This window comes from Hemiscyllium ocellatum, chromosome 24, assembly GCF_020745735.1.
Source record: "Hemiscyllium ocellatum isolate sHemOce1 chromosome 24, sHemOce1.pat.X.cur, whole genome shotgun sequence".
Classification (NCBI taxonomy): domain Eukaryota; kingdom Metazoa; phylum Chordata; class Chondrichthyes; order Orectolobiformes; family Hemiscylliidae; genus Hemiscyllium; species Hemiscyllium ocellatum.
In genome coordinates this window covers 59,937,134-59,962,215 of record NC_083424.1, presented here as the reverse complement: position 1 = coordinate 59,962,215, position 25,082 = coordinate 59,937,134, and the positions used below count along the sequence as shown (strand labels likewise).

The window sequence follows — 25,082 nt, the reverse complement described above, 5'->3', positions numbered from 1 at the left end:
GAGAGTTCACCACTGATACGGGCAGGGCATTCCATGAACTCACAACCCGCTGTGTGAAGAATCTACCCCTAACATCTGTCCTATACCTACCACCCCTTAATTTAAAGCTATGTCCCCTAGTAACACCTGACTCCATTAGCGGTAAAAGGTTCTTAGTATCTACCCTATCTAAACCCCTAATCATCTTATACACTTCTATCAGATCTCCCCTAAACCTTCTCTTCTCCAATGAGAACAGTCCCAAGTGCCTCAGCCTTTCCTCATAAGATTTTCCTACCATTCCAGGCAACATCCTGGTAAACCTCCTCTGCACTCGTTCTAAAGCTTCCACATCCTTCCTATAGTATGGCGACCAAAACTGCACACAATACTCCAGATGAGGCCTCACCAGAGTCTTATACAACTGCAACATGACCTCAGGACTCCGGAACTCAATTCCTCTGCCAATAAAGCCCAGTACACCATATGCCTTCCTCACAGCACTATTTACCTGGGTGGCAGGTATAGACAGAATAGATCGAGTGAATCCTTACAAGAGTATAAAGGCAGTAGGAGTATACTTAAGAGGGAAATCAGGAGGGCAAAACGGGACATGAGATAGCTTTGGCAAATAGAATTCAGGAGAATCCAAAGGGTTTTTACAAATATATTAAGGACAAAAAGATAACTAGGGAGAGAATAGGGCCCCTCAAAGATCAGCAAGGCGGCCTTTGTATGGAGCCACAGAAAATGGGGGAGATACTAAATGAAAATTTGCATCAGTATTTACTGTGGAAAAGGATATGGAAGATATAGACTGTGGGGAAATAGATGGTGACATCTTGCAAAATGTCCAGATTACAGAGGAGGAAGTGCTGGATGTCTTGAAACGGTTAAAGGTGGATAAATCCCCAGGACCTGATCAGGTGTCCCCGAGAACTCTGTGGGAAGCTAGAGAAGTGATTGCTGGGCCTCTTGCTGAGATATTTGTATCATCGATAGTCACAGGTGAGGTGCCGGAAGACTGGAGGTTGGCAAACGCAGTGCCACTGTTTAAGAAGGGCGGTAAAAACAAGCCAGGAAGCTACAGACCAGTGAGCCTGACCTTAGTAGTGGGCAAGTTGTTGGAGGAAATCCTGAGGGACAGGATGTACATGTATTTGGAAAGGCAAGGACTGATTCGGGTGCATGCATTTGGAAAGGCAAGGACTGATTCGGGTTCATGCATTTGGAAAGGCAAGGACTGATTTGGGATAGTCAACATGGCTTTGTGCGTGGGAAATCATGTCTCACAAACTTGATTGAGTTTTTTGAAGAAGTAACAAAAAAGATTGATGAGGGCAGAGCAGTAGATGTGATCTATATGGGCTTCAGTAAGGCGTTCGACAAGGTTCCCCATGGGAGACTGATTAGCAAGGTTAGATCTCATGGAATACAGGGAGAACTAGCCATTTGAATTGGGAACTGGCTCAAAGGTAGAAGACAGAGGGTGGTGGAGGAGGGTTGTTTTTCAGACTGGAGGCCTGTGACCAGTGGAGTGCCACAAGGATCGGTGCTGGGTCCTCTACTTTTTGTCATTTACATGATTTGGATGCGAGCATGAGAGGTACAGTTAGTAAGTTTGCAGATGACACCAAAATTGGAGGTGTAGTGGACAGCGAAGAGGGTTACCTCAGATTACAACAGGATCTGGACCAGATGGGCCAATGGGCTGAGAAGTGGCAATTGGAGTTTAATTCAGATCAATGCGAGGTGCTGCATTTTGGGAAAGCAAATCTTCACAGGACTTAAACACTTAATGGTAAGGTCCTAGGGAGTGTTGCTGAACAAAGAGACCTTGGAGTGCAGGTTCATTGCTCCTTGAAAGTAGAGTCGTGTGTAGATAGCATAGTGAAGAAGGCGTTTGGTATGCTTTCCTTTATTAGTCAGAGTATTGACTACAGGAGTTGGGAGGTCATGTTGTGGTTGTACAGGACATTGGTTAGGCCACTGTTGGAATATTGCGTGCAATTCTGCTCTCCTTCTTATCGGAAAGATGTTGTGAAACTTGAAAGGGTTCAGAAAAGATTTACAAGGATGTTGCCAGGGTTGGAGGATCTGAGCTACAGGGAGAGGCTGAACAAGCTGGGGCTGTTTTCCCTGGAGTGTCGGAGGCTGAGGGGTGACCTTATAGAGGTTTACAAAATTATGAGGAGCATGGAAATGATAAATAGACAAAGTCTTTTCTCTGGGGTTGGGGAGTCCAGAACTAGAGGGCATAGGTTGAGGGGAAAGATATAAAAGAGACCTAAGGGGCAACGTTTTCACACAGAGGGTGCAACGTGTATGGAATGAGCTGCCAGAGGAAGTGGTGGAGGCTGGTACAGTTGCAACATTTAAAAGGCATTTGGATGGGTATATGAATAGGAAGGGTTTGGAGGGATATGGGCCGGGTGCTGGCAGGTGGGACTAGATTGGGTTAGGATATCTGGTTGGCATGGACGGGTTGGTCCGAAGGGTCTGTTTCCTTGCTGTACATCTCTGTGACTCAATGACTCTAGTGAATGTAGTGATGTTTCTCCAGAATTGCAAAGAGAAACAATCATAGTTGAATACTAAATTTTGGAAATTACTGTAAGTTCTTAGTACCAGTCTTTCTTTGTCCAACTTAGTGCACACTTTGTACTTGTATTGACAGTTGTAGAAGTCTCTTTCCCACATGTATTAGACTTTTCTTCTCTGTGGCAATCTCTTACAGTCTCAACGTGCCACAACATAGTTCAGACTTAAAATCTAGCTTACTTCTCCCGGGGAGCCAATTTTCATTTAACCTCCACTTGAACTCTCCTGCTATAATTCAACAAGGTGCTCTGCTCACAATGTTGAGATGCTTTTTAAGATGCAATCATTCTTTTTGTAGAGATAATGGGTTTGAAAGACTTCCACCAACAACATTTCTAAAGTTAGTCTGAAAGAGATATTTTCCTATGCTCAGCCTAATATCTGAGGGCTGCACCTTGAAGATTATTTTGGTATTAAAAACGTGTAACAGCAGTCCTATACATAGGGAGTGATGGCTACTCTTTGGTATTGATCTTCCATTCACATTATTTCATGGTCAAATAAGGGGGACTTAAGTTTTCAACAAATTTGTTTCTCTTGATTATACAGCATATCTGCTCACAATTACATAGCATTGGGTTAACTTGTTAAAATAAAGCAGGGATTGACTCTAGTTCTCCAGTAGTGGTCATTTAGATAGTGTGGTCGAAGTGAGCTTTGTCAGATCGAAGACTCCCAAAGCCAAATTTCTTCTCAATTAAAATGACACCAGTGTACAATTGGGTGCAGCGCTGTGGTAGAAAGGGAGTTTTGGTGCTTTGGAGACCTGGGGGTAGGCAAGGAGCCTCAACACTATTTATCCTAATCTTAAAATCACGTGGATAATCAGTTTAAAGTTTGAGAGGTCAGTTACAAGTAAAGTATATTTCTGGGTAAATTTTATTCATAGAATTGTCGAATTTCAGTACAGAAGGAGGCCATTTGACCCATCGTGTCTTACCAGCTTCGGAAAGAGCTACTCAGCTAGTTCCATTTTCCATTCCCATGTCCATAGCCCTCTTAATTCATCACTTTCAAATTTATATCTAGCTCACTTTTGAAACCCATTGGATCCACCTCCCACCAGTCTCCCACGCAGCACATTCCAAATCCAAACAACTGCGTGAAGAAAATTCTCATCTCAATCTGATCTCTTTTGCTGACAATCTTGAAATTGTGACCTCTAGTTACTGACACACCAACTATTAGAAACAGAATGTCCTTCTTTATCCTGTCAAAATTGCTCATAATTTTGAACACCTCAATGAGATCACCTCTTAATCTCTGCTCCACGAAGAATTCGCTCAATTTCTCTAACCTTTCTTAGTATCTAAAATCTCTCATTCCTGGTATTGATCTAGCAAATATCCTTTATCCAAGGCTTCCTTTAAATAAAGTGTCCAGAATATAACACCTTACTCAAATGTCGTCTGACTAATGATTTGTACAGGTGTAGCATCACTTCCTTGCTTTTATAATCTATGTTTCTATATATAAACCCAAGGATCCTATAAGCTTTAATGGTTGTTTCAACTTGCCTGCCTACTTTCAGAGAATCATGTAGATTTACCCTGAGATTCCTCTGCTCCTGTACTCTTCCATAAGTTGTACCATTGAGCCTGTATTGTCATCTGTGTTTATTCTGTTAAAATGCATTACCTCCCATTTCTCTACATTGAATTTCATCTGCCTATTTGGCCAATATGTCAGTATCTCTCTAAAATTGCTCAGTGTTATCCTCATAATTCCCTATTTCTCCTAACTGAATGTCATCTGCAAATTTAGAGATTTTGCCCTCAATGCGCATCTCCAAATAGTTTATATAAATCAGAAAAGGCAAAAGTCCTGACACTGATCTCTGGGGAACATTACTTTCAACTCATCTCCAGTCTGAGAAATGTCAATCTATACTTACCCTCTGTTTCCTATCTTTTAGCCAACTTCTAATCCATACTGCCAAGGACCAATCAATCTCATACATTTCTAATTTGCAAACCAACCTGCCATTTGGTACTGTATAAATTGTTTTCTGAAATTCCAAATATACAGCATCTATAGCAATACTCTCATCCATTGCCTGTGTTCCCTCACCACAATCACTTGATGAAGGAGCAGCAATCTGAAAGCTAGTGCTTCCAAATAAACCTGTTGACTATAGCCTGGTGTTGTGTGATTTTTAACTTTGTACTCCTTACCTCATCAAGTAACTCAATTAAATTTGTCAGACCAGACCTGACCTACCCTTGACAAAGCCATGTGGACTGTCTAGTATTAACTTATTTTTATCTAAGGGTATAGTTACCTTATTCTATATTATGGCTTCTATCAGTTTTCCTTTTATTGATGTCAAGCTGACAGGACTGTAGTTTCCTGGGTTAACCTTTACCCCTTTCTTCAATAGTGTCACGTTGCAATTCTCCAGTTCCTTGTGACTAATCGTGTGTTAAAGAGGCCTTGAAAGTTTATGCCAAACCTTCACAATTGCTTCCTTGCCTCTCAGCAATATAGGATGCACCCCATTCAGCCCTGGCCCCTTCTCCACCTGGAATGCTGCTAGCCTTTTTCGCACCTCTTCTTTGTTAATCACTATACTGCTCAATTGTTCAACACCCACATTTTCAACTGGGCTATTGTCATTGTCTTCTAATTTGGCAAAGGTGATAGGTTTTTTAAAACCAAGAGTCTTTGTTCAAAATATCGCTGTGCTTTCACTTTCATCAAATAACGTCACCCCAAATGCAAAAGGCTTGTTAATCATTTTGTGCTGTTCAAGTGCTGAAGTAACATAGAACATAGAACAATACAGCACAGAACAGGCCCTTCGGCCCTCAATGTTGCGCCGACCTGTGAACTATTCTCAGCTCGTCACCCTACACTATCCCAAAATCATCCATGTGCTTATCTAAGGTTTGTTTAAATCTCCTTAATGTGGCTGAGTTAACTACATTGGCAGGTAGGGCATTCCACGCCCTTACCACTCTCTGAGTAAAGAACCTGTCTCTGACATCTGTCTTAAATCTATCACCCCTCAATTTGTAGTTATGCCCCCGGTACATGCTGACGTCATCATTCTCGGAAAAAGACTTTCACTGTCTACCCTATCTAATCCTCTGATCATCTTGTATGTCTCTATCAAATCCCCTTTTAGCCTTCTTCTTTCCAATGAGAACAGACCCAAGTCTCTCGGCCTTTCCTCATAAGACCTTCCCTCCAGACCAGCAACATCCTGGTAAATCTCCTCTGCACTTTTTCCAATGCTTCCACATCCTTCCCGAAATATGGCAATCAGAACTGTACACAATATTCCAAGTGTGGCCACACCAGCGTTTTGTACAGTTGCAGCATGATTAGATTACTTACAGTGTGGAAACAGGCCCTTCGGCCCAACAAGTCCACACCGACCCGCTGAAGCGCAACCCACCCATACCCCTACATTTGCCCCTTACCTAATACTACGGGCAATTTAGCATGGCCAATTCACCTGACCCGCACATCTTTGGACTGTGGGAGGAAACCGGAGCACCCGGAGGAAACCCACGCAGACACGGGGAGAATGTGCAAACTCCACACAGTCAGTCGCCTGAGTTGGGAATTGAACCCGGGTCTCAGGCGCTGTGAGGCAGCAGTGCTAACCACTGTGCCACCGAGCCGCATGATATTGCGGCTCCGGAACTCAATCCCTCTACGAATGAAACCTAACATACCATATGCCTTCTTAACAGCACTATCCACCTAGATGGCAACTTTCAGGGATCTATGTACACGGACTCCAAGATCCCTCTGCACATCGACACCACCAAGAATCTTTCCATTGACCCAGTACTCTGCCTTCCTGTTATTCTTCCCAAAGTGCATCACCTCACATTTAGCTGCACTGAACTCCATTTGCCACTTCTCAGCCCAATTCTGCAGTTTATCCAAGTCCCCCTGCAACCTGGAACATTCTTCCACACTATCCACTACTCCACCGACTTTAGTGTCGTCTGCAAATTTACTAATCCATCCACCTATACCTGCGCCTAAGTCATTTATAAAAATGACAGACAGCAATGGTCCCAAAACAGATCCTTGAGGCACACCACTAGTTACCGGACTCCAGGTTGAATATTTTCCATCAATCACCACTTGCTGCCTTCTTTCAGAAAGCCAGTTTCTAATCCAAACTGCTAAATCACCCTCAATTCCATGTCTCTGCATTTTCTCCAACAGCCTATCATGTGGAACCTTATCAAAGGTTTTACTGAAGTCCATGTATACCACGTCAACTGCCTTACCCTCATCTACATGCTTGGTCACCTTCTCAAAACACTCAATGAGGTTTGTGAGGCACGACCTGCCCTTGACGAAACCATGTTGACTATCTGAAATCAAATTGTTGCTTGCTAGATGATTGTAAATCTTATCTCTCATAATCCTTTCCAAAACTTTTCCTACAACAGAAGTAAGGCTCACTGGTCTATAATTACCTGGGTCATCTCTACTGCCCTTTTTGAACAAGGGCACAACATTTTCAATCCTCTAGTCCTCTGGTACCAAACCTGTAGACAATGACGACTCAATTTTCAAAGCCAAAGGCTCTGCTATCTCCTCCCTAGCTTCCCAGAGAATTCTCGGATAAATCCCATCTGGCTGAGGGGACTTATCTACTTTCACACCTAGAATTGATAACACCTGTTCGTAACTAACTTCGATCCTTTCTAGTCTAATATCTCGTACCTCATTCTTCTCCTCTACAATATTCTCCTTTTCCTGAGTGAAAACCGATGAGAAATGTTCGTTTAGCACCTCTCCAATCTCCACAGGGTCCACCTTCAACTTCGCACTTCTGTCTTTGATTGGCCCTATTACTAGCCTGACCATCCTTTTATTCCTCACATAACTATAGAAAGCTTTAGGGTTCTCCTTTATTCTATTTGCTAAAGACTGCTCGTGTCCTCTCTTTGTTCTTCAACCCAAGCTGATAAATGAAAGCTGTAGAGGCAGGAGTGCTACGGTTTATTGGGTATTCTGTCCTGGATTTGTATCTAGTATTAGAGGAACTTTTGAGTACAGAGCCAGCTGACATCTATTGGCATGTTATTTACAACATAATCCCCTCTTCAAATGGAGGCACCAAGAGGTTTGCTAAGAGGGTTAGAGTTATAGTAATACTGAATGCACCTATTTTATTTGTTTCACTTTAGCTGATTTTCCAATTGCTCTCAGACAGCCTGACTGTAGGAAAAATCTACATTAATAAGGGAAGTTTCATAAACGCAAGGTATCCCACAACACATCCCAACTAGTAAAGTACTTTTAAAGTCTAGTAGTTGTTATTCTGTCAGAATGCAGCAGCTGTTTGCATACCTGGATGATCTGTTTGGGTGATATTGGTAAACAGATAGAAATTGACCAGGATACCAGGGAGGACTGCCAGATCTTCTACACATTGGGCTGTAGGATCTTTTACCCATAACTAAGAAGGTTGATGGGACTTTGGTTCAAATTTTAATCTGACAGCTCAAACCTTTAGCAGTATACAGTACTATCTATGTACTCAACTCTCTGCGGTAGAATTTAGGCAACTTTGCCTCTAATTTTAAGGCAAATATCTAACACTCCACTAAGGCTACGTTTTGTTTCTACTGTATTAAAGATGCAATAGTTGTTGAGTTAAGCTAATCCAACATTAGGCAGTAATAGATTGAAAAATTTCATTTAGACTTAATACTTTGCAGTATTCTGTGAAGAGAGTTTATATACATATTTCAGTTTAAAATTATTTTATTGAAGTTAGATAACCTCCCCTTTTAAGTGTGACATGCAAAGATTGGCCACTTACTCTTGAAATCTAAAACCATATTCAATCAAACGGCATTAGTTAGTTTAATACGTATGAAAGGAGAGTGAAAATGAAACTGTCATTTGGAGCTCATTACAATTCGGAGTGTTAGGAACTTTTCTACAGATAAATTTGTTTCGGCATGGTTCTTCCTGTACTCTGAGGGTGATGGTTGTGTTGCACTGTATTGTAAAGTGAAATTCACAACAATAGTGCATTTCTAGAATCACTGGACCCACTGGACAGAAGTAAGTGCTTATCCTTCTGTCTTCAGTCTGCATATCTCAGCACCTTTTTGCAGTTTATAGTTTTTGAACGTTAATTTTGAATGAGATATCACAGGTTGACCAACTGATCTCGCTCATTGTGTTTTCGCTCCAAAGCTTTGTGAGAGTCCCACACACTGCTTTATCCCCACATTTTTCCCCTTCAAGTGCTTATCCAGTCCCTTTTTGAAAGTTACTGTTGAACCTGCTTTCACTTTCCCTTCAGGCATTAAATTCCAGATCTTAACAACTCGCTTAGTAACTTATCAAATAAGAACCAAAAGAACCGCAGATGCTGTAAATAAGACACAAAAGTAGAAATTGCTGGAAAAGCTCAGCAGGCCTGGCAGCATCTGTGGAGAGAAATCAGATTTAACATTATGGGTTGGGTGACCCTTCCTCAGAACTCCAGTTTCGCTTAGTAACTTGTGAAGTCTCAGTTTCTATAAGCAACCTTTGTGAATCTTGGGCTTTGACTGATCTTATGATCATCTGTTCCTGTACTTTCTATGGTGTCCTCCCATGGTCAAGCGGGCTCATACAGGTTTGGTAAGGTAGGGGAGGAAAGGCAGCAGGTGACTGGGGCCATAAAACTCATGAGGAGTTAACAGCCTGAAGAAAAGACAGGATAGTGATTTAAAAATTGTTTGCTGGAGTGTAGTTTCCTGTGTTAATGGATTTTTCACTAGTATAGTTAGACCTCATGATGAAGTGAAACCTCATACGAAAACTGTAGTAGATATTACACTTTAAAGTAAGTGTCTTTAACATCCAGGGTATGGTTAAGTACGATCCAAAGTTACAGCTGACTCATGGTGACGACTCAGTGTATTACAAGGTGTTGTGCTGAATCACATGGTGCGGTAAAGTGTCATTGAGTTGTGCAGCACCGAAACAGACTCTTTGGTCCAATATAAAACCATTATCAATCCAATAGCATTAGTTAGTTTAATAAGTATGAAAGGAGAGTGAAAATGAAACTGTCATTTGGAGCTCATTACAATTCGGACTGTTTGGAACTTTTCTACAGATAAATTTGTTTCGGCATGGTTCTCCCTGTACTCTGAGGGTGACGATTGTGTTGCACTGTATTGTAAAGTGCAATTCACAACAATAGTGCATTTCTAGAATCATTGTGCCCACTGGACAGAAGTAAGTGCTTATCCTTCTATCTTCAGTCTGCATATCTCAGCACCTTTTTGCAGTTTATAGTTTTTGAATGTTAATTGTGTTTGAGATAGCACAGGGAGACCAACTGACCCATTGTGTTTTTGTCCCAGATCTTTGAGAGAGCTAATTAGTCCCAAACACTGCTTTATCCCATGCTTATCCAGTCCCCTAGTCCATGCTGACCAGATATCCTAAATTAATCTAGTCCCACCTGCCAGCATTTGGCCCATTTCCCTCTAAACCCTTGCTATTCATGTATCCATCTAGATGCCTTTTAAATGTTGTAATTGTACCAGCCCCCACCATTTCTGGCAGTTCAGTCCATAGTTGCACCACCCTCTGCGTGAAAACATTGCCCCCGAGTCTCTTTTATATCTTTCCCCTCTCACCTTAAACCTATGTCCTCTAGTTTTGGACTTCCCTATTCTGGGGAAAAGACCTTGGCTATTCTCCCTTTTCCATGCCCCTCATGATTTTATAAATCTCTATGAGGTCACCCTTCAGCCTCTGATGTTTCAGGGAATACAGCCCTAGCATATTCAGTCTCTCCCAATAGCTCAAACCCTCCAACCCCGGCAACATCATTGTAAATCTTTTGGGCACCCTTTCAAGTCGAACAACATTTTTCCTTTCGCAGGGAAACCAGAATAGAGTGCAGTATTCCAAATGTGGCCTAGCCAATGTCCTGTACAGTCACAGCATGACAGCCCAACTTCATTCAATGCACTGACCAATAAAGACAAGCACACCACATGCCTTCTTCACTATCCTGACTACTTGTGACTCCACTTTCAAGGAACTATGAACTTGCACTCCAAGATCTCATTTGGCAACTCCCCAGACCTGACCATGAAGTGTATGATTTGTCCTACCAAAATGCAACACCTCACATTTATCGAAACAAAAATCCAATTGCCACTCCTTGACTCATTGGCCCATCTGATAGGTCCTGCTGTACTTTGAGCTAACCTTCGTCACTGTCCAATTTTGGTGTCGTCTGCAAACTTACTAACCATACCCCCTATATTCACACCCAAATCATTTATATAAATGATGGAAAATAGTGGACCCAGCACTGATCTTTATGGCATACCACTGGTCACACGCCTCCATTCTGAAAAATAACCCCCCACCACCACCCTCTGTCTTCTACCCGCGAGCCAGTTCTGTAAGCAGGTAGCTAGCTCTCCCTGTATCCCATGTGATCTAACCTTGCTAACCAGTCCATCATGGGAATCTTGTCAAATTCCACATAGATAATGTCCACCTCTCTGCCTTCATCAGTCTTATAGCGCCATAGAATAATAGAGATGTACAGTACAGAAACAGACCCTTTGGTCCAACTTGTCCATGCTGACCAGATATCCCAACCCAAGTCCCACCTGTCAGCACCTGGCCCATATCCCTCGAAACGCTTCCTATTTATATAGCCATCTAGATGACTCTTAAATGTTGCAATTGTACTGGCGTCCACCACTTCCTCTGGCAGCCCATTCCATACACGTACCATCTTCTGAATGAAAAATTTGCCTCTTCAGTCTCTTTCATATCTTTCCCCTCTCACCCTAAACTCATGCCGTCTATTTCTGGACTCTCCCACCCCAGGGGAAAGACTTTGTCTATTTATTCTATCTATGCCCCTCATGATTTTATAAACTTCTATAAGGTCACCCCTCAGTCTTCGACGCTCCAGGGAAAACAGCCCCAGCCTATTCAACCTCTTATAGCTCAAATCCTCCAACTCTGGCGACATCCTTGTAAATCTTTTCTTCTTTGTCACTTCTTCAAAAATACTAAATCAGATTAGTGAGACATGACTTCCTACACACAAAGCAATGTTGAATGTCTCTAATCAGTCCTTGCTTTTCCAAATATATGTACATCCTGTCCTCGGAATTCCCTCCAACAACTTACCCACCACTGACATCACACTCACCGGTCTATAGTTTCCTGCTTTTACTTTCCACCTTCTTAAATAATGACACTACATTAGCCACCCTCCCAGTCTTCTGGCACCTCACTTGTGGCTATTGATGATGCAAATATCTCAGCAAAGAGCAATCACTTCCCTACCTTCCCTCCAAATTCTGGGATATACTTGATCAGACCCTGGGGATTTATCTGCCTTTATGCATTTTAAGACATCCAGCACCACCTTTTCAAGATATCATTATTTATTTCACTAAGTTCTCACGCCTTCATATCCTTCTCCATAGTAAATAGTGACTTGAAATACTCGTTTAGTATTTTGCCCATGCTGTTCCACACACAAATGACCTTGTTGATTTTTAAGGGGCCCGATTCTCACCCTAGTTATTTTTGCCTTTAGTGTATTTGTAGATTCTCTTTGGATTCTTACTAACCCTATTTGCTAAAGATATCCCATGTCCCTTTTTGACCTCCTGTTTCCCTCTTGAGTATACCCCTACTGACCTAAGACTCCTCAAAGGATTCACTCAATCCCAGATGTTTATATCTGTCTTATGCCTCCTCCCTTTTCTTGTAATCAAATAAATGTGGGAGCATTAGTAAGGTTGGGCAAATTTAACATCAACCAAAGTTCTTTGTAAGAATCAAAATCAGAATTCAGCTTATTGTACATGTGATAGACAAGCAAGAGGTTGGAAGAACACAGCAAGCCAGGCAGCATAAGGAGGTGGAGAAGTCAATGTTTTGGGTGTAACCCTTCTTCAGGACGGGGGGGTGAGTATGGGGGGCACTGCAGATAAAGGGGCTGGCGGGGCAGGGTAATGAGGTGGGGATAGGTGAAGACAGGTAAAGGGTGCCACTTGGTTGGTCAGTGGGAGGAATGAATCCATTGTGTTGGTGGAAGGGAGGGGGAGGAACTGGGAAGGGAGTTGGGAGGATGGGGAAGGAGGTTATTTGAAATTGGGTCCTCCAGGCTGTAGGCTGCCCAGGCGGAAGATGAGATATTGTTCCTCTAATTTCTGGTTTGGTTCGTTGTGGCAATGGAGGTGGCCAAGGATGGTCATGTCAGAAAGGGAATTGAAATGGGCGGTGACTGGGAGGTCCGATCGGCCCCTGCAGGCCTGGCTGAGATGCTCGGTAAGCCGTTCTCTAAGTTTGTGTTCAGTCTCCCGATGTAGAGAAGACCACATCGAGTGCACTTGATGCAGTAAATTCAGTTGGAAGAGAAGCAGGTGAACCTCTGCCTCACCTGGAAGGACAGTTTGGGGACCTAGATGGAGGTGAGGCGGATGACATACTCGGCAGGTTTTGCATCTCTTCAGGTTGCAAGGGAAGGGACCTGGGGGTTCGGAGGGATTGGTGGGGAGAGTGGAGCAAACCAAGGACTGTTGAAGGGAGTGGTTCTTGTAGAAGGCACAGAGGGTGGGGAGGGGAAGATGTTCTTGGTGGTGGGGTCTAGTTGGAATTGGCGGAAGTGTTTAAAGATGATGCATTGGATGTGGAGATGGTGGGGTGGTAGCTGAGGACAAGGGAGACTCTGTTGTTATTGTGTTTGGAGGGGTGCTGATTTAGAGCAGTGGAACAGGGAATGGAGGTGGTGCGCTGAGGGCTGTCGGAATGGCAGAGGGGGGGAAAGCACGTTGTTTGAAATAGGTGGACTTCTAAAATGCTTGGGAGTGGAATGTTTTCCTGATCGAGCATATGCTGCAGAGATGGAGCAGTTGGGAGAACAGGATTGAGTTCTTGCAGGATACAGGGTGGGAGAAGGTGTAGTCCAGGTAATTATGGTGGTCTATAGGTTTGTAGTAAATGTCTGTCTGGAGACTGTCACCACAGATGGAAATGGAGAGGTCAAGAAAGGGGAGGGAGGTGTCTGAGATGGACCAAGTGAATTTGAGGGCAGGGTAGAAGTTATAGGTGAAGTCGATGAATGCTTCCAGTTCAGCCTGGATCAGGACGCTGCACCGATGCAGTCATCAATGTAATGGCAGAAGAGTTGGGGTACAGTGCCTGTGTCGGTACTGAAGGGGGACTGTTCGATGTAGCTAATAAAGAGGTAGGTGTATCTGGGGCCCACCCGGGTGCCCATGGCCACTCCCTTGATTTGGAAGAAATGGGAGAAGTTAAAAGAAAGACTATTGAGGGTGACGACCAGATTGACAAGGCAGAGCAGGGTATTGGTGGAGGAGGACTGGATGGGGCTATTGGAGAGGAAGAAGCGGAGGGCCTGATTGGTATTGCATATGTTGGTGGGAAGTGTCTGAACCAAGGGGGAAGAGGATAGAGTTGAGGTAGGACGAAATGAATTCAGTGGGGCAGGAGCATGCTAAGACAATAGATTGGCCAGGGTAGTTGGGGATCTTGGAGACCAGGAAGATCCGGGCAGTATGTGGCTGGGGGACTATGAGTTTGGAGGTAGTGGAGGGGAGATTACCAGAGGCAGTGAGGGCACAGACAGTGAGTTCGATTTTGGCCTGATGGGTCGTGGTGGGGTCACAGGCAAGAGGGAGGTAGGACATGGTGTCAGAGAGTTGGCATTTGGTCTTTGCAACATCGAGGTCCATTCTCCAGACTACCACTGCCCCACCTTTGTCAGTGGGTTTGATGGTGTTGCGGAGTGAGTGGAGTGCTGCACATTCAGAGGGGGTGAGGTTGGAGTTGGTAGGCAGGTGGAAAATTGAGGCAGCTGATGTCACGTTGGCAGTCAGCAATGAAGGCGTCTATGGTGAGTACAAGGCTGGCAGGTAGTGACCAAGTGTAAAAGGCAGGCTGGAGGCAGGATAAGGGGTCCTTTGAGGGGGGATACATAGAACATTACAGTGCCGTACACGCCTTTCGGCATTCGATGTTGCACTGACCTGTGAAACCAATCTGAAGCCCACTAACCTACACAATTCCATTATCAGCCATATGTTTATCCACTGACTATTTAAATGGCCTTAAGTCTACTACTGTTGCAAGCAGGGCTTTCCATGCCCTTACTACTCTCTGAATAAAGAAACTACCTCTGACGTCTGTCCTATATCTATCATCCCTCAATTTAAAGCTATATCCCCTTGTGCTAGCCATCACCATCTGAGGAAAAAGGCTCTCAATGTCCACTTTGTCTAATCCTCTGATCATCTTGTATGTCTCTATTAAATCACCTCTTAACCTTCTCTCTAACAAAAACAGCCTCAAATTCCTCAGCCTTTCCTCCTAGTACCTTCTCTCCATACCAGGCAACATCCTGATAAATCTCCTCTATCAACTTGGGTGGCACCCTTTGGGGATCTATGCACGTGGACACAGAGATCTCTCTGCTCATCCACATTACCAAAAATCTTACTATTAGCCCAATACTCTGTATTCCTGTCACTCCTTCCAAAGTGAATCACCTCTCACTTTTCTGCATTAAACTCCATTTGCCACTTCTCAGCCCAGCTCTGCAGCTTATCTGTGTCCCTCTGTAGAATGCAACATCCTTCCACACTATCCACAACTCCACCGACTTTAGTGTCATCTGCAAATTTATTAACCCATCCTTCTACGCCCTCATCCAGGTCAGTTTAAAAGTGACAAACAGCAGTGGCTCCAAAACAGATCCTTGTAGTACACCACTACTAACACCCTCCGGTCTCTCTGCTCCTGTACCAGTTTTGAATTGTACCCTTCATTTATTTTTTTTAGCTGTGTCTTCCCCATCTTGCCTGTCAAAACAAGATAACTTCTCTGCATGAAATTTCATCTTCTACTTGCCCACCCAGCCCATCAGCATATCTACCTTCTTTTGAAGTTCTACATGAGTTTTCCCCACAGTGTTTCCAAGTTTTGTGCAATAGACAGATTTTGAAATTGTGCCTCTATACTCAAGTCTAAGTTTCAAAATGCCTGGTTTAGCCCGTGAAGATGGCGAGAGGGAAATCGAATCGTTGATAAGGGAATGGAATTACTCCCTAACTTGCACTGACCTCATCATTATACCCTTTTTCTTTCCTTTGTGCCCTGAATCTCTCCCTTCTCTTGTGGTAATGTTTCGCAAAAGCTCACTCATGCAGTCATACGACATGTGTGAGCCGATTGTATCTGATCACAGAAATAAATTTTAGAGCATATTTAATAAAGTCTTGAATGAATGGCTACAAGTGCTCTTTTCCAGCAGGGTCAAACAATAAAGGCTAGCTGTGGGAACTCTGCTTAGTGCTTATCCCTTGCTATCCCAATGCTAACCAACCTTCCTAGCTATGATCAACTAATTCATGCAGAAAGGACAGTTCTGGTTTTTATTTGTGACATTCCAACAAAACAAACCTAGTTTCTTGCCTGCTGAATAATTTTGGAAAATTTTCAATATTTTTCAGAAGAGTCATTGTGGGAATACTGCCTTTGGCAAAACACTTTGCTGAAATCTGGGCGATATTGGCAGCATTGGCATGACCATGGCAGAAGAGCACAAGGACAAACAGCAAAGTCAGAAAAAAGTCAGCCAGACTTATCACAGCTCAGCGCATTCCCAGTCTCTGCTGGATGGACTAGTTGCACTTCGGAACAGTGCAAGTTTATTTGATGTCACCCTAATTGTAGAGGGGAAGTCCATTGAGGCTCACCGCATACTCCTGGCAGCATCATGTGACTATTTTAGGTATTCTACCTCTCTTGTGTGTTGGCAGAGATATGTTGATATGTGTTGTAAGGGGAATGCTTTGTCGTGAGGGTTATGTGGGAATATTTCAATGTATTTGGGAGTGAATGTGTGCATTTTGGGTTTGTGTGCGTTTTGGGTTTGTGTGCACTTCAATGCTTGGGAGTATGCATGTCTTTTAGGGAGTACGTGTACTTTTGAGATTGTGATTGTATGTTTGGGATTGTATACGTTTGTTGGGTTTGTTTTTAGATGTTGTGTGCAAGCATGTAGGGATATTTGTATATATTTGGGACTGTGTGCTTGTTCAGCTGAATGTGTATTTTTTTCATCTCCTGGAGGTCATGCACATCTGTGTATGTGTGTGTTTGTGTGTTGTGTGTGGGTGGGGAAGTGGCAATGTCCTTGGATTCATAACAACAGAAGCCGAGTCTAATACTTTTGAGAGACGGCAAGAGAATGAGGTTGCGAAATATAATAACCATAATTGCATGGTGGAGCAGACTCAGTGGGCCGAATGGCCGAATTCTGTTTCTATATCTTATGGTTTTATGGGGTATTTGTCTAATTTTGGGAGTATGTATTTGGCGGTGGCTGGTGTCTGGTAGCTGCTGTATATGTCTGCCTTTGGGGAACTTTACACATAGTTTTAAGGGCTTGTGCATGTTTATGTCTATGCATGTATTGGGATGAGTGAATGTATTTTGCGATTTATATATTCATGTACTTGAGTGTGTCTCTGTATATTTAAGGCACAAAATATGTGTATATTTTTGGAATTGTATTTGTGGTTGTGCAATTTTATACTTATTGTTCTGTCAAATCATAGTGTGGTAAGAAAAAACATTGTTTCCCATTCATTTATTCTTTGTGTGTCTTGATTGGTGATGCTTGATTCCAAGTCTTTGTCTAAAATCATGTGAACATCAACTGAATGTCATCCTGACTCCACCTCAGCCATAGTTTGACTGTAATCCTTTATCTACACTGTCATCTGTGCTGCTACTTGTTCTGCCACAGGCTGTGTGATTTGTGATGCTCCTGCCATCTTCAGTTTGATGGAAGTTTTGCCAGATCATAAAAATTTTAATCAATTTCATCTTGTATGTGCAGAATACCATCTCTCATCAACTTGCAATGCTATTTTAATGATATGCATTGTTATTTTGTTTTGACTGATGTCCCAAATATTTTATCTTATAAACAAGCAACTTCTATATTTCTGTATAGCGTGACATCATGCCTCTGAAGATAGGATGGTTGACCCTATATTTACATCCTGAGCTTTGGGTTGATGTCCGAACCTCACTTACAAGATCACATAACCCAGGGCAATACTGAGGAGGTGCTGTGCTATTGGAAATGGCCATTCTTTTGGGATGGGACATTAAACCAAGGCACCTTCTGCCCTATCGGGTAGACACAAGGGCTCAAAATATATGGGTGACAGACAAACTCACCCCACAAGATCCCCAACATTACTGGATGACCAGTCAGAGGAAAGTGATTCCCCTAAGAAGAATGGCCAGAATCTCTAAGGAACTGCTAGGTTAGCTATAAGACAATAAATACTAAATGTGGGAGGGGAACAACCTGTTTTGGAGGAGCAGCAAGCAAGAAAATAAGAAAGGAAGGAGATTGAGCGAGTGAACCACTGCAAAATAATTTTGCCAGGATATGCTGAGACCAGGACATCTGAGGTTGAGCAGTGGGTTGTCACAGAATCATAGAATCCCTCCTTACAGAATCATTAGACATAACAACTCCACACCAACCCTCTGAAGAGTAACCTAGCCAGATCCATTCCCATACCCTATTACTCTACATTTACCCCTGACTAATACACCTAACCTACACATCCCTGGACACTATGGGCAATTTAGCGTGGCCAATTTGCCTAAGCTGCATATCTTTGGACTGGGGGAGGAAACCAGAGCACCCAAAGGAAACCCACACAGACACGGGGAGAATGTGCAAACTCCACACAGACAATCGCCCAAGGCTGGAATTGAACCCGGGTCCCTGGCACTGTGAGGCATCAGTGCTAACCACTGAGCCACCAACTATCCTGCAACCCATGCTGATGATAGCGGTGCCCAGAGCCTGGGTGATCTGATACTGGGGGTGTTTGAGGAAGCTCTTTCACCAAGAACGCAAAAGCTGGAAGGTGAAGGAAGGCAGGTGCATGTATCTGGAGTTCGGTCTATATGGCACTAGGAGGAGAAAAAGGCTGTAAGCGGTTTGGGTGGAAGATAGAGGCTGCATGGGGGTCAGGCAAAGAAAGAGGCTGCTTGGAGTAGTAGGGATAAGCAAAGAGACTGCAAGGCATGGTGCAGGGAAAAAGGAGGTTGAAAGGGGGATGAGGGAGAAGGTGAGGCTATAAGCTGTGGAATGAGAGAAGTTACAAGATGGTTGAGGAAAGTAGAAAGTCGCAAGGGGGCGGGGCAGAGGATAGGCTGAGGAATGATGGTGGGGAGATGGGGAGGCTCCAAGATGGGTTGGGGGAGATGGAAGTTGCAATGGGAGGAGGTGGGAGCTACAAAAGGGGTGAACAGTTTTAAGCCTGTCAACAAAGGAATGCTCAGTTAATTAGGGGTCAGGAAAACCTGAAAGCAGTGAGGTAGTTAATTCCGTGCAAAGTATTGTGGAATCTCTCATTTAAGGCTACATATTTTCAGGAGCTGCCATACAGGGAAATGTGGTGGTTAAAATTTTCAGGCTTTGTGCATATGTGTTGGAAACAAATTGGCTATGATCTCACCTGTCTGTGAAAAGTGTGCTTAGTGTGTTGGCTTTTTATATGTAGAAATGTGTGACAGCTAGTTGAAACAAAAACTGTTGCTTACTTATGCATGTTGTCCTGTGCCAATATAAATTAATGCTTGCCTTGTGTGTTGCAGCCTTATGTTTAGTAATTATTGGAGATATTGATAAATTCCTCTAATTCTGCTTCTGAGTCCAATTACCCAATATGTCAGCATGATTACAGAAGATGTTGTACTCTGTGACAACCCAATAAATGCGTGAGTAAGAATGAAAAAAGAATCTGTAAAAACCAAAAGAAACCCTTGAGAAAATCTCCAGAACAGTCCTCGGCACAAAAACAAATATTTTGTGTTCTGGGTGGTCGTAAAAGATGCAGTGGCATTACGTCAAAGATGAGCAGAAAAGTTATCTCTGGTACCCTATCCAAAATTTACTTTTCGATTATCATCACAAAAATAGATCATTTGGTCTATTCCACATTCCGGTTTATGGAATATTGCTGTGCACAATTTGGCTACACTGCGTTTCTTACATTACAACAGTCACTACTCTTCAGATGTGTTTAATTGGCTTTAAAACCTTTGGGTTCTGTAAAGAATCCTGAGATCATGACTGCCATGATAGAAATGTTCAAAAATCACACAACACCAGGTTATTGTCTGACAGGTTTATTTGGAAGCACTAGCTTTCGGAGCGCTGCTCCTTCATCAGGTGGTTGTGGACATGACCACTAGCACACTGAAAGCTAGTGCTTCCATTGTAAACCTGTTGGACTATTACCTGGTGTTGTGTGATTTTTAACTTTGTCCACCCCAGTCCAACACTGGCACATCCACATCGTGATAGAAATGCAATCTTTCTCTTCGAACCAAAGACATCACACTTGCTCACAGTAAAGAGATTTTCCCAAAGTAACACAGGCAGTGGTCTCCATACTGTCTTTGTTCGATCAGACAAAACTGTTAGGGCATTTAATGAGCTGGAAGTTTTAAGTTTACACTCTAACATCTAGGTTGAAGCGTCTGGTGCTAGAAAAGCACAGTCAGTCAGGCAGCATCTGAGGAGCAGGAGAGTCGATGTTTCGAACATAAGCTGTTTATCAGAATTCCTGACGAAGAGCTGATGCTCGAAACGTCGACTCTCCTGCTTCTTGGATGCTGCCTGACTGGCTGTGCTTTTCCATCACCACACTCTTTGATCTCCAGTATCTGCAGTCCTCACTTTCTCCTGCTCTAATATCTGGTACATCTTTCTCTGAGATCTTTCTGGAATGTAATGTGTGAGGCCCTGGGCAGTGCGGCTGAGGCCATGCACTCCATGACTGAAGGTCCGGATGATGTGATGAAAGTTGCTATATGACTTGACAGGAAGTTGTGGATGCTGTGATGGGAGGTTCCAGATGCTGTGATGGACTGATTCTTCTTGGATGAATGAGTTGGGATACTCCTGTATTGTCCCTTTTATCTATCCAGAGTTTCCTAGGTCAGACAGTTCTGATTTAACTTGGAGACTGATGATTTAGTCAAAGTTCATGTTGTTGAACATAGAACATAGAAAAATACAGCGCAGTACAGGCCCTTCGGCCCTCGATGTTGCACCGACCAAAGCCTACCTAACCTACACTAGCCCAATAACCTCCATATGCTTATCCAATGCCCGCTTAAATGACCATAAAGAGGGAGAGTCCACCACTGGCAGGGCATTCCATGAACTCACAACCCGCTGAGTAAAGAATCTACCCCTAACATCTGTCCTATACCTACCACCCCTTAATTTAAAGCTGTGTCCCCTAGTAACAGCTGACTCCATTAGCGGAAAAAGGTTCTCACTGTCAACCCTATCTAAACCCCTAATCATCTTGTACACCTCTATCAAATCTCCCCTAAACCTTCTTTTCTCCAATGAGAATAGCCCCAAGTGCCTCAGCCTTTCCTCATACGATCTTCCTACCATGCCAGGCAACATCCTGGTAAACCTCCTCTGCACTCGTTCCAATGCCTCCACGTCCTTCCTATAGTATGGCGACCAAAACTGCACACAGTACTCCAGATGAGGCCGCACCAGAGTCTTATTCAACTGCAACATGACCTCAGGACTCCGGAACTCAATTCCTCTACCAATAAAGCCCAGTAAACCATATGCCTTCTTCACAGCACTATTTATCTGGGTGGCAACTTTCAGAGATCTGTGTACATGGACACCAAGATCCCTCTGTTCATCCACACTACCAAGTAGCCTACCATTAGCCCAGTACTCCATCTTCTTGTTACTCCTACCAAAGTGAATGACTTCACACTTAAATACATTGAACTCCACATTGAATGACACTTCTCGTAATCACTGTTGCTTGACTCATTCCTGGGAAGGCTGCCATGCACAGTGATTTCCCTGGGAATGACCAATCCATTTTTTTGGAAAATTGTCTATAACATGTCATGAAGACAATTATTTTTTTCTCCAGGTAGTGAAGTGCTTCTATAAACTTGGTCTGCACCTTAATTTTACTGTCTGAAGACTGATCAGTATCTGTCTGTTCACAGGGGGATGTTTGCTGGTGGGCTGCGGGAGATGCAGGAGAAGGAGATATTTTTACATGACATAACCTATATGGCTATGTGCAAAATCTTGGATTTCATCTACACTTCTGAGATGGAGCTGAACCTGAATAATGTACAGGATGTGCTGGTGGCTGCTTGTCAGCTGCAGGTAATTGAGTTATAATGTCGAAGCATAGGCCTGAGCATATGTATTAAAACTCCAATATTGACTTGGGAAACTAGCATTCAGGAACTGAATATGATTCTATCCATCTGGAATCTGTAATGATGGACTCATGTAGTGGGTGAATCTTTACAGTTAACACAAAGCAGCAGTTCCTGTTACCAAATGTAAAGAGAATAACTGGAACCATTTCTGAATTTCAAGCTATCACAGAACTACCTTAGCGAGTTTTGAGAAGATTTGAGGCTCAGGTTGAGGTTCTTGGATGTAGGTTTGCTCGCTGAGCTGGAAGGTTCATTTCCAGACATTTCGTCACCTACTAGGTAACATCTTCAGTGGGCCTCTGGGCAAAGCATTGCTGATAAATCCTGTTTTCTAAATATAAGAAACCCAAACATATAAATAGCAGGAATTATCAGCAGTGCTTCGCCTGGAGGCCCACTGAGGATGTTACCTGTAGGGTGACGAAACGTGTGGAAATGAACCATCTAGCTCAGCCAGCAAACCTACATCCTGGAACTACCTTTTGCCATCTATTCCTTTCAAGTGTAAATATCTCCTCTGAAGAGCTGAAGTAAGTGAATTGAATCCTTGAGGTACCAACAACAAAGGTTATTATATGCCTGTGGGTGGCTGATCTAAAAATACCTGCCAACATGTTGTCATTTGTCTCTGTCCTTGCACATTCTTAAGGTTCAGATTTGCAGCTATCATATTGGGCTGCTTGTCTGCCTTGCCTTACTCCCCAGGTTTTCACAAATGAAATGACTTAACAAACCACACAGATGTATTAAACCACAACAAGAGAATAATAAGCATAAAAGTGAACAGACCACTCTGCATTTCCTAGGTGCCAGACACAATAAAGCCATACAGACACAATAAACAGATTCCTGAAGAAGAGCTCATGCCCGAAATGTCGATTCTCCTGCTCCTTGGACGCTGCCTGACCTGCTGCGCTTTTCCAGCAACACATTTTCAACAATAAAGCCATACCCTTCCAGGTTTTTTTTTTAGATTAGGTTACTTACAGTGTGGAAGCAGGCCCTTTGGCCCAACAAGTCCACACCGACCCACCGAAGAGCAACCCACCCAGACCCATTCTCCTACACCTAACAGATGACCCTATAAAAACTATTTCACTAAAACTGGGGCTTGGACAGACATTGAGAGAGCTGTAGATTGATCAGGCAGTTGCATGCCATATTGATACAGATGAACCATACCTTTTAGACAATGTCCTAGAGTCTTCCAATAGCCTCATGACATATCCTTTCTCATTGGTGGACAGACCAGCCAAAGGTGATAGCACAGTGGCCTGCAATCTTCAGCTAGTGAATGAGGGAGTCTTCAACGTTGATCTACACTTCATGAAGTTGATGGCACCAAGTGAAATATGGACAGGGAAACCTGCTGATTATCACCAACCATCTACCCTATCTCTCTTTGATGAATCAGCATTTCCCCATTTGAATGTTACTTGCAACAAATACTGAAGGTAGCAAGGCTGAAAATGTACACTGGCTGGAGACTTAATGTTAATCACCAAGAATGGCTTGGTAGTACCCCTAATGACCGGGGTTGTCAAATTTTAAAGGATGTAAATACCAGATTGAGCCTGCAGTAGGTAGGAAAAGCATGCTTAACCCTATCCTCCCCAGTCCACCTGTTAGGGATGTGTTGGTGAAATCCTGTCTTCACATTGGAGGTGCTCTTCAGTTTGTTGTGGCACACTACTTTGTAAATTGGGTTGGGTTCAGAACAGATCTGGCAGCATACAAATGTACAACCATGAGTTTTTAGAGGCCATCTGCAGCAGCACTGTAGTCCATCACAATCTGTAGTCTCCCACACTAGTGTTACCAAATCATTAGACCAACCTTAGCAGATACTAGAGGGAGCACCAGGCAATTCAAAACTGATAAAGTAAAGAACTGTGAATGCTGGAGATCTAAAATAACCCACCCAGTGTGAGTTCAATTCCCACTCTGCCTTCTCAACCTCTCCCCTTACCTTAAAATAAACCACACCATTTGTTTCTGTGTGAGATAGCACCCTGACCCAACCCATTACCCTATCCCTGTAACCCTGCATTTTCCATGGCTGATGTGTCTAACCAGCAAATTCCTGGACACTATGAAAACTGGAGTACCTGGAGGAAATCCATACCGACTCGGTGAAAACGTGCAAACCCCTCACAAACAGATGCCTGAGGGTGGAAGCAAACCTGGGTCCCTGGCGCTGTAGGCAGCTGTGCTAACCTCTGAGACACTGTGCCACCTACATTCACCATTTCAAACACTCATTCCCACCATCATGACTGCATAGTGGCATCAGTGTGTACCATCTACAGACGCACTGCAGGAACTCGCTGTAATCCTTTGACGCCACCTTCTGACCCCAGTCAGAAGGAAGAGGACAGCAGAAGCACGGCAATACCACCACCTGCAAATCCCCATCTAACCCACATAACATCCTGACTTGGAACTAGATCACTATTCCTTCACTGTCACTGGATCAAAATACTGTAATTCTCACCTTCACAGTCCTGTGGATGTCCCGACACCACACAAACTGTAGTGCTTTAGGAAGATGGCCTCATCAGCATTTTCTCAAGTGCTGTTAGGAACAAGCAATAAGTGGTGATTTTTTTCAGTGATGCCCACATCCCATGAAAAATTAATTCCAAAATAAAGCAATACAGTATTAGGCAGTTACAATGAATGGATCAGGGTACAGAAATGATGAGCTTCATTGTAGAGTTAGGGTACTGGTGAACATTCTAGAGGGATAATTTAGATGGGAGAATTCATGTCTCAGAGGCTTCAGTGGGTCAAATGGCCAAGTGCTGTGATTGAACTTTAAATCTTTTTATCATCTTGTTCCACTCAATTGCCAGCAACAATTTAACCTGCAGCTAGATGTTACATGTTTTTGCAATATTCAGCTTCTGCCACTAGATGGTATGAAGCCACTTTGTAAATGCAAAAATGCAGCCACAGTTCACAGAAGATTTAGGTACAAAAATAATGCGGCTTCTGAGTTTGAATTACTGGATTAATTGAACTTTATAGTGAAACAATTTCCAGGACCAAGCTGTAGATGCCAGCCTTTGACATTATGAGCACCTCAGGTGTGTGTATAATTGAAATGGCTAGTTGGTTTCCTGTGCTGTTTCTTCTGGAAAACATTAAAGAGCATCTCCTTGAAGGTGTCATCTGCTGAGCAG

The 25,082-nt window shown here is 43.3% G+C and overlaps 1 protein-coding gene across 1 annotated transcript in view; it reads left to right on the top strand.

Moving 5' to 3' along the window:
- klhl22 (kelch-like family member 22) overlaps positions 1-25,082 on the top strand; it is a 57,631-nt gene that overhangs the window by 5,127 nt on the left and 27,422 nt on the right. The window contains exons 3-4 of the mRNA XM_060843865.1: positions 16,086-16,366; positions 21,673-21,838. Of these exons, the coding sequence (XP_060699848.1) occupies positions 16,158-16,366; positions 21,673-21,838 (375 nt within the window). The 5' untranslated portion in view covers positions 16,086-16,157. The remainder of the gene's footprint in view (positions 1-16,085; positions 16,367-21,672; positions 21,839-25,082) is intronic.